Source organism: Alosa sapidissima, chromosome 21 (genome assembly GCF_018492685.1).
Source record: "Alosa sapidissima isolate fAloSap1 chromosome 21, fAloSap1.pri, whole genome shotgun sequence".
Taxonomy (NCBI): Eukaryota; Metazoa; Chordata; class Actinopteri; order Clupeiformes; family Clupeidae; genus Alosa; species Alosa sapidissima.
The window spans coordinates 7,419,098-7,428,192 of record NC_055977.1 but is presented as its reverse complement, the minus strand read 5'-3'; the positions used below and the strand labels follow the sequence as shown (position 1 = coordinate 7,428,192).

At 42.2% G+C, this 9,095-nt stretch overlaps 1 protein-coding gene across 1 annotated transcript; it reads right to left on the bottom strand.

The window, feature by feature from the left end:
* Positions 1 to 3,969: 3,969 nt before the first annotated feature.
* Positions 3,970 to 8,875, bottom strand: cks1b (CDC28 protein kinase regulatory subunit 1B). The gene is made up of 4 exons (XM_042076707.1): positions 8,721 to 8,875; positions 8,074 to 8,148; positions 7,836 to 7,963; positions 3,970 to 4,469 (listed from the first exon to the last, which is right to left on the bottom strand). The coding sequence occupies exons 2-4, from the start codon at positions 8,130 to 8,132 to the stop codon at positions 4,423 to 4,425; spliced, it is 234 nt and encodes a 77-aa protein (XP_041932641.1). The 5' UTR covers positions 8,133 to 8,148; positions 8,721 to 8,875; the 3' UTR covers positions 3,970 to 4,422.
* Positions 8,876 to 9,095: the final 220 nt, after the last annotated feature.

The following is a 9,095-nucleotide window of genomic DNA, read 5'->3' as shown; positions in this document are numbered from 1 at the left end:
ACAAGCAACAATTAATCTCCTCACTAAAAGGCACAATCTCCGTAAGCAGTCAATTATGATATCTGGGCTTATTGCTCTTTCTGTGTGTAACAAAAAGGCGAAAAGGTTGCTTAATATGCAGTCAATGTGTGTGTGTGTGTGTGTGTGTCACTGTTACTGTCTATCATTCTGTCAGTCGTCTCAGCTATTGCATGTTTGTTCTTATCGTGATGCCATGCATTGCCTCATGGACACAATGGCCCAGTTTCCCGTATAATGGATTACCGGTAAGCTTCGTCCTGGAGTACATGAGAACTTCAACGGAGATTCCACTGGGCCAGTATCAGTGATAAACCCCGCGTAATACAGTTTGCTCCCATAAAAAAAAAAAAAAAAAAACTTAGTATGCGACTTATCGTCACTAACAACAAAGTCCTTTTAGGCAAGTCCCTCCACTCGGCGGCCATATAGCAACACTTTTTGGGCACTCATCGGGCATTCTATTCAGCAGAAATGCGCGTGCGCAAGGCTTCACGACACCAATCTTGCTCCAGCGGCGAGTTCACAACACATGATTGGGAAGATGTCTTCACAACACACCATATGATTGGCTCAATGTATTCACATGTCAACGTCTTGCCGAGGAAGGGGTGGGATATGTGTAGACAACGGCCATATTGGCATTTCAAACTAACCCCATGCATTTCTATGGAGGATTTTTTGAGTGCCGTGTCTCCTCATCAAGCAAGTCTCTGCTAACAATAAATCTCAATTAGTGTGTTAGATGTTCACAGGATAATGGTAAGCATTTTGAGTAGTTGGTGAGGTGGACTATATGCGCTTTTATGTCTGAAATATAATTTCAAGGTAATTGGAAACAAATAAGCTTTTGTTAAAATTAATATTTTATCACCAAAACAAATTACGTGTCCTTAAGGCCTGCTGGGCGTGATGAAATAATTTGCTTGGCTCATAAAACACCTGCCAAGTCATTTTTTTGGAACGTCTTTAAAACTGTGCTACATTGTTTAGCCTACCTTCATCTCATGGGGAACCTGGCAACCAGTAAAGTAAACCAACTGAATACTCTTTCACAGAAACACCTTGCTAACTCCATAGTGTACTCTAGTGGTAGCTACAAAACACTTTATGTTAGTCGAGCAAAGCTGATTGTTTCTTCCAAGGACAGCGTTGCGTGGCATCCACAGCCAGTGATTCTGCCATGGCAGACAAAGCATTTAATGTTCAAATGTGTATCTTATTTTTTATCACTGGCTGAGGCATAATCTTTATGTGTTGTGATAAATAAAATCCATGTCTCAAACCACAGGAACTAGCTTGTTGATGTGTCTTTCATTCATTTCATGTATGACATTCATAATACATTTATTTGGCAACTGCCAATGTTATCATGTGTTTGTCTTACACAGCCAAGCATGTGCCCTTCCTTTGTGTAGGCAAAGAGTAAAATCCCCACCACGGTCCCAGTCCAGTTTTGGCCAGTTTGCCTCGCATCTCCTTTATTTTGTAAACACATTACACCAATTCTCTCTTGAAAGCAGAAAATCTGGGACACGAAAAATGGGTAAAATCTATGGTTGAAGGGTATTTTCTTACCAACCACCACGCTTTTCCAGATAGTGACAGAACACATTCCCTGGAAAGTTGTGAAAATCAGGGGCTGTTGGAATTTTGCATAATGGAAGCATTACCAAGAGGAATTGCACACAACATTTAAAAACAGCAGGCATATACTGTGCAATACATCGTGTCTCGCAATTCAATTCGGTCAAGCAATTTGGTCTCATCCTCACCTGCAGAGGCAGACATCCCGGTTCCAGAAAGTAAAACCAGAGACTTTCTAATGAGGAGACACAGCACTCAAAAAATCCTCCATAGAAATGCATGGGGTTAGTTTGTAACGCCAAAATGGCAGTTGTCTACGCATATAACACCCCTTCCGCGGCAGAACGTTGACATGTGAATACATTGAGCCAATCATGTGCTGTGTAGTGAATACATTGAGCCAATAATGTGGTTTGTTGTGAAGACATCGTGCCAATCATGTGTTGTGATCTTGCTGCTGGAGCAAGATTGGTGTCGTGAAGCCTTGCGCACGAGCATTTCTGCCGAAATAGATGCCCGATAAGTGCACAAAAAGCGTTGGCCGCTCAATATGCAGAATATGGCCGCAGAGTGGAGGGACTTGCCTAAAAGGACTTTAGTAAAAGTCCTGCCATATTTATTTTTTTTCTACCTGTGCACTTAACACAGGTGATATCACTAATTATCTGATCTACCTGGCTGCTAATTAGGATGAGCTGGTTTACTAAATGGCTGAATCGAATACTTGGCAGGACTTTTACTTTCTGAACCCGGGAGGTCCGCCTCTGCGTCACCTGTTATGACAAGAGTAGAAGGAAGAGATACCTTTTTATACAACAACCTATCCTGATGTATAGCAACATATACTCATGTACAGAGAGGACTCTGATGATCCCATGCTGATGTATAGCAACATATACTCGTACAGAGAGGACTCTGATGATCCCAGATGACCCCATCAATCCAGCCACAGGTACAATAAGAGGGTGGCAATTATTTTCCCACCTCACGGGAGGAAGTGGCACCTGTTCGCGGCGGGTCTCCCTCTTCATCCCCAGTGGGACCCTGGTCATCTCGCTCCCAGTAATTGCAGGTTTCTGGAACGGCTTCCCTGCAATTGCAGAAATCTCCCCGTAGGACCATGAAAATTTCCCATTATCCTCCCCACAGCCTATAAGCCCGTCGCTGCACCAGCTCGGTAAGCGACCAATCCGCTGAAGCGGTCGGACACCTTGGGTGGTGTGATCGTGTTTCAGAGCCACAGGGCGTTTTCCAATTGATGCAATAATGTTATAATGGAAATAATAAAAGATTACTACTTACAGCAAGCGTAAACATGGCTTCACAGGCAAAACATAAGACAGAGTTATAATTTAGGAGTCATGATTTCATGTACATTATAGATTATTTGTATTAGGACTATAATATAGACAGTACAATCAAAATACAAATGTATCAGTTCTATTCATTGTAGACCTATATGCTTAAATTGAGCCTGTCAATTACTATACAAACCATGACAAATTAATATATTGACACCAATTTGTCATTCAGTTTTAAGAATGACACTGCATCAAGGCAATGCAGAGTAGTTTTTTTGTTTTGTTTAAAAAACATTCAAAATATTATCTTCCTTTGCCATTTTACAAGATGAGGGTGCCCTCTGTTGTATTACTGCTTGAACTGCACACAGCAACAAAACTATCATTATTAGTCAAAACCCCTTTAGGTCCTGATGTTTGGATAAAGTGCCACTCCTGCCCTCCCGTGAGGTTATAATCAGAGGACGGCTCACTTATTATGTACCACAGCATCAAACAGAGCAGGATCCTTCAATATAGGGGCAAAGCAGGAGTCAGCTTCATTCTTTCAACTGATACTAGAATGTAGGACACTTAAAGGTTGTATCAGCGATTTCAGGCCCAAACATAAATGATCACATTGATTTAATCTTTCCTAACGATCCGCTGCTGCCTGCCCCATAAGCAGGTTGTCAAAAAAACCCTTCTCTGTAGGCAGCCTAGGCTCCGAGATCTGTACACAAAAACAATTGCTATACCAACAAGTGTTGGCAACCACTCAAAGGCAAAAAAGTGTTCCAACCAATAACCGATGAGATGCACATTTAGGAGTTTCAATTTCACGGGAGGGAGGGGGAGGGTGTAGCGAGCTAGCTCTGTTTTGTTTGATCAACAGAAGTGACGTTACCCCACAATCACTGATACAATCTTTAACATGTGGGTCTTGGAAAAGGTGAGGCCATAGAATTATATCAAGAAGGGTGCCACTTGAAGCCAAATCAAGGTTTTAACATAATAGATGACAAGGATCCTGCTGTTTGAAATCGACCTGTTACTACCAAGTTAAAGACAAAAATAAGTCTTGTTTGTTGTTGTTTGAAAGATTTATTTCAGTGTAAAATGAAGTTCATACATAGTAAGCTGTTCTGAAACCACATGGGACAACAAGGGGGTCACATATATATATGGATAACACAGATAAGAGCAGTTAAATATGAAGAGGGGGGAAAACATACAGACATGAAAGAACATCACAAGAACATCATTACGCCTCTAAAGAGGTAACTACAGTTACTCCGATACAGGCACCAAACAGACCCAGAGCAGGGGCGACATATGAACAGTATAATTGAAGGGTTAAAAACATGGGGAGTGGGGCAGTGGCGGGGTTGGTCACTGGGTCAGGCAAGCTCTTTACAAAAGGCATAGTGCATCTGTCCAGCCGGGATCCCTTTCCTGTAAATGGCATCGTCACGCTGGCACCTCGGGCAGTTCACTCTCTCGTTCCCCGCCCCTTCTCGGTTCCCTTCGTATAGTGTCACGCTGTCTGGGGTAGTGGACGACGGAACAGCAGGATGTGCGGTTCTGCACAGAGAAATTGGAAAGGTTTCACTTTAGACGGAACAGCAGGATGTGCGGTTCTGCACAGAGAAATTGGAAAGGTTTCACTTTAGACGGAACAGCAGGATGTGCGGTTCTGCACAGAGAAATTGGAAAGGTTTCACTTTAGACGGAACAGCAGGATGTGCGGTTCTGCACAGAGAAATTGGAAAGGTTTCACTTTAGACGGTCAAAGCGATTGCACATGCACACACAGACACACGCACGCGCAAGCTTGTGGACACACACACACACTCGCAAGCGCATGCACACATACACACACAAACAGTAGTAGACAAAAGGTGGAAATGCGCAGTTGTCAAAGACAAGATAAAGTGAGGCTTCGTGAGTTCCATTAATCAAAAGCGGAAGCTGCTGCCCTCCACCAGTCCTTCCAAACTGGCTGCAATTCAAGTAGTTCAGTTCAGTTACTCCCGCTGCTTTGCTCCTCCAACTTAAAATGCCTGTGAAGCCACGTCATGGTCGCTGGTTCGATTCCAAGGTACAACAAATACTCATTTCCCTGCTGCTTAACTCTCACTAGGCTGAAATCAGTCAATAACTAACAAACAAAAAAAAAAAATCCAAAGTACATCTGTGTGGCTGTCATTGATTCTCAACCAAGTCTAAACCATTACTCCATTACACAAGATTTAGAGCATTTTCGCCTCCCAATAAATAGGCCTTTTAGACAAAGTGCAAGTTGTGTGTAAGCATTTCACTTCAAAGAGTAAAATGCACTTCATACACCACATAGGTGAAAAACATCTACAATGGCAAATATATAATAACTGCTTGCTAGGGTTGGGCAGATGGACAAGGTTGTCTATCGTGATGGTTGACCGACATCACGATAGGAAGCAACCATCGTGATACCACGCCTCCATATGCCAAACACACTAATTCTATAGACCCTGCTGTAACATAGGCTAAAACATTTAAAAAAAAACAAAAAAAAAAAAAAAAAAAACTTTTCCCTGGAAATTAAATTGAGCCTATAACTAAATGCATATGAAGGGTACTTAGGGGTAGCCAGAGTGCAAAAATAATGGTAGTTTCACATAGACTTCTAAGTCCATCTTATTCAAATAATTCCAGATTGTGACATTGTCATTGTCTATTTTTACATCTCACACTGTCGCCTACATTGAACTTAAAATATTTAATGTTTTAGCACAAAATAGTCCTAAGGAATTATTATTATTGTTACGACTAGGAAAATTGCTGAATGTCACATAGGCTAGTTACAGCACTGAAGCACCAAATGTGTTTTTCTCCACTGTGTTAAAAGAAACCATTCATTTTGTTAGAGTTACAGAATTAGAAGACCTCCGTCTTTCACTGTAAGGCTTATACTTCATTCATTGAGCAAAGCCCCAGACAGTAGCAGAGTGGTAATCGGGATTCGGTATTTGCGTAAGTTGTTCGCTGCCCCTCCAGTAGCCTGGACTGTGCGATAGCAGCCCCCAGCTTTCACGTTCCGCCCCTCCTCATAGTCGGCATGGCCGGTAATAACGTGAGATTCATAGCGTATGAGGTTGGTACAGACTACAGAAGATTTTAGATGAGTGACCGCGATAATAGTTTTAAGTAGCTTTTTTGCTAGCCCAGCGAAGGCTGGCAATGCGGAATATTCCGCTGGTAGGTGCACACACAAGTGTTCAGATTGGTTGTCTGTCTATTTCCAGATTTCAGTGGAGCAGATCTTGCACACAACTTCAGTAGCCAATGTCTCTTAGCTGTCCACTTTCATCAGGCCATATAAAGCCTATATAATATTTTATAATTTTATGTAGAAAATTAAATTATACATTTATTTCTGTACATACATGTGGTAATTAGTGTTTACAATACCTGTTATTTTTAGCATAGCTGTTTAATCAGACTTGGTTGAGTGTTTCACCTAATGAATGAGCATGTTAAAACGCGGAAGGATTTATGTGTGTGTCGAAGTTGAATGAAGAGTTGCATTGTTGGGCATAACAAGATGTTAAGTGTCAGAGTGAACACAAAAGGAGCAGAATACAACAGAAGATGCCTTGACTGATGTTCCACCGGAAATAAGGGTGCTGGCTGAAGAGCCTCCTGTTTAATGCCATATAGTACATTAGTCTTCATTGTTGACCACCTGCTGTTTACATGATCTTAACAAAGGGCCACCTGTGCATGTGTCCTGGTCATAGGTCAGCAATAATACAGTTGCTAGATGAGCTACCACACTGAACTACAAAGACCTGACACGAAGAAACATGAGATCTATTCAGTCCTGAAAGCACTGACAATGATTTAAAAACCCTGCAGTGGTATTCAGTGTGAGCCTTCAAGTGCAGGCTATAATCAGCTTGAAAATCCATTCAGTGAATCTGCCACATGTAGAATGACACCTCAAACAAAACTTGGCCTACTGAAAAACACCCAAAACAAAACTTGAAAACCCTAAACAAAACTTGGCCTACTGAGAAACACCCAAAACAAAACTTGAAAACCCTAAACAAAACTTGGCCTACTGAGAAACACCCAAAACAAAACTTGAAAACCCTAAACAAAACTTGGCCTACTGAGAAACACCCAAAACAAAACTTGAAAACCCTAAACAAAATTTGGCCTATACTGACAAACACACTAAACAAAACTTGGCCTACTGAGAAACACCCAAAACAAAACTTGAAAACCCTAAACAAAATTTGGCCTATACTGACAAACACACTAAACAAAGCACCTTAAACAACACTTGGCCTACTGACGGACAAAGGGCAACATGAGCTCATCGATTTCCAGTCTTCGCACTGGCCCTGGAGCCAAGCGGAGGCCCTCTGTGGACACACCTTTCCATCAAAGCAACACTCACAGCTGGCGACCAGGAGAGCCACACAACATCTGGCAATGCTGCTCACACAGCTTTCTGTGCACCTGATACTCTCTGCTGAGATTGAATGACTAATGCTAATTAGGTTTTGAGAGACACACCAGACATATGGACTATGGAAAAACAATCCCGTAGGACAGCTTGCGCAAACTTCACCCGATTCATTCATATACGTGATGTGACATAGCACCGTTGTTATCGTCACTAGAGACTTCCTGCAAGTACAAATGTTATGACACCAAATACGACACATGCCAGCCATATGTACAGTCCTGCCTTATCTAGCAAAGGTGTGTGTGGGGGGGACTGTAAAAAAGTGGACAGAAAGTAGCTAGAAACAGGAAAAGTTTTTCTAAATAACTTCCTTGTGTGCCTCCACTGCCAGGGCTATATGAAGTCATGCATCACTGCATGGCAAGAAGAGCTGACAGCAGGTGGTGTAAGTAGACACTGAGCTGGTGTGTGATTGCAACGTCAATTCCTACCTGGCTGGTGAGTCATGTAGTGTACCCAGCCTTGGCTCTGCTGAACGCCCAGGTTCCTCCACTCGGTCTCGGACATCAAGTGGGTTTTGGGTACCAACTTGGCGATGTCTTTAGGCAGCATGACATGTCTATACGGAGCGGAAGAGAGAAGCACATTAAGTTAGCTGGGTCAAGGTTACCATACAAGATGACGTTTAGGTAACGTTAGTGTCAACAAGACTGGACACAACGTACTCACCTGTATTCGTATTTGTCGTCGTCATATTTTTCTGAGTAGTAGATTTGCTTGTGTGACATCGTGAGTGACGTAAACCTATAGAAATACAGTGACAGAATTATGTCATACCAATCACTGTAATTTTAGTTCAACGTTCCGTTAACGTTATGCAATCAAAACATCGGCACACTTAAATTGGAAAATTCCCGTTGACGTTAGTTGACAAGCTAAAGGACCAATTTGGGCAAGTTAAAAGTCAAACTTTGGCCAAGTTAATATTAATATCTTCTACGTTTGCATCTTGGCGAGCTAAAGTTAGCTCGCTTGGTAAACATGTCTCAGACGAGTCCTTCCTGACAGTTTTGAATAGTCACGCAAAACATGGGAAACAATATAGTATCAAATACGACACACGACATAAGTGACACCTAATACATAAATGTTAACCAAGTTAACGTAAATAATACGCTATAACTTACCAGTTTAACTACAGTTAGCAAGCTAGTTACCGTTAGCGCTACCGCTACCTAGCATGAATATCTAACCAGATTTATCAGGTCACGTAACGTTAGTCATCACATCTCAATTAAACAGCTAGCTTCTAGATGCTTTGTAAGTTAACGTTAACGTTACAACGCCTTAAATTGACGGACAATGTTGTTCCTTACTTCTTGACGTTAAGTTGATCTCAGGTTGCTACTTGTTTTCTTCTGTTGTGTCTGGACGATGGTATCCTACTTCCACCTTTCCCTCGCTGAATGGCAAGCACAAACCCGCGCCCGTTTGCATTCAAAAAGTTTCCGCTTCATACGAGTTTACCACGTGATGCCAGACATAGCTGTTTTCATTGGAAGAAAGTCAGCTCCTCCCTCCATGCTCAGAAAAGGACCATAGGTCTAGCCCTTTCTTTTACTGTCTATGGTCTAGCCTAGGCCAGCGTTTCTCAAACTGTGTCGCGACCCACTACCAGGGTTGCCAACTTTGGGCGTTTGGCTGGAGTGAGATTTTGTGAAGCCATAGTGCGTGTGCGTTACATTTTTCCC

What these genes read in the sequence shown, in the direction of transcription:
- cks1b (XM_042076707.1), bottom strand. Translation starts at nt 8,132, where the DNA reads ATGTCACACAAGCAAATCTACTACTCAGAAAAATATGACGACGACAAA. An exon ending in GACGACAAATACGAATACAG is followed by an intron (nt 7,964 to 8,073) that starts GTGAGTACGTTG and finishes CGCTCCGTATAG; the next exon opens with ACATGTCATGCTGCCTAAAG. An exon ending in CTACATGACTCACCAGCCAG is followed by an intron (nt 4,470 to 7,835) that starts GTAGGAATTGAC and finishes TTCTCTGTGCAG; the next exon opens with AACCGCACATCCTGCTGTTC.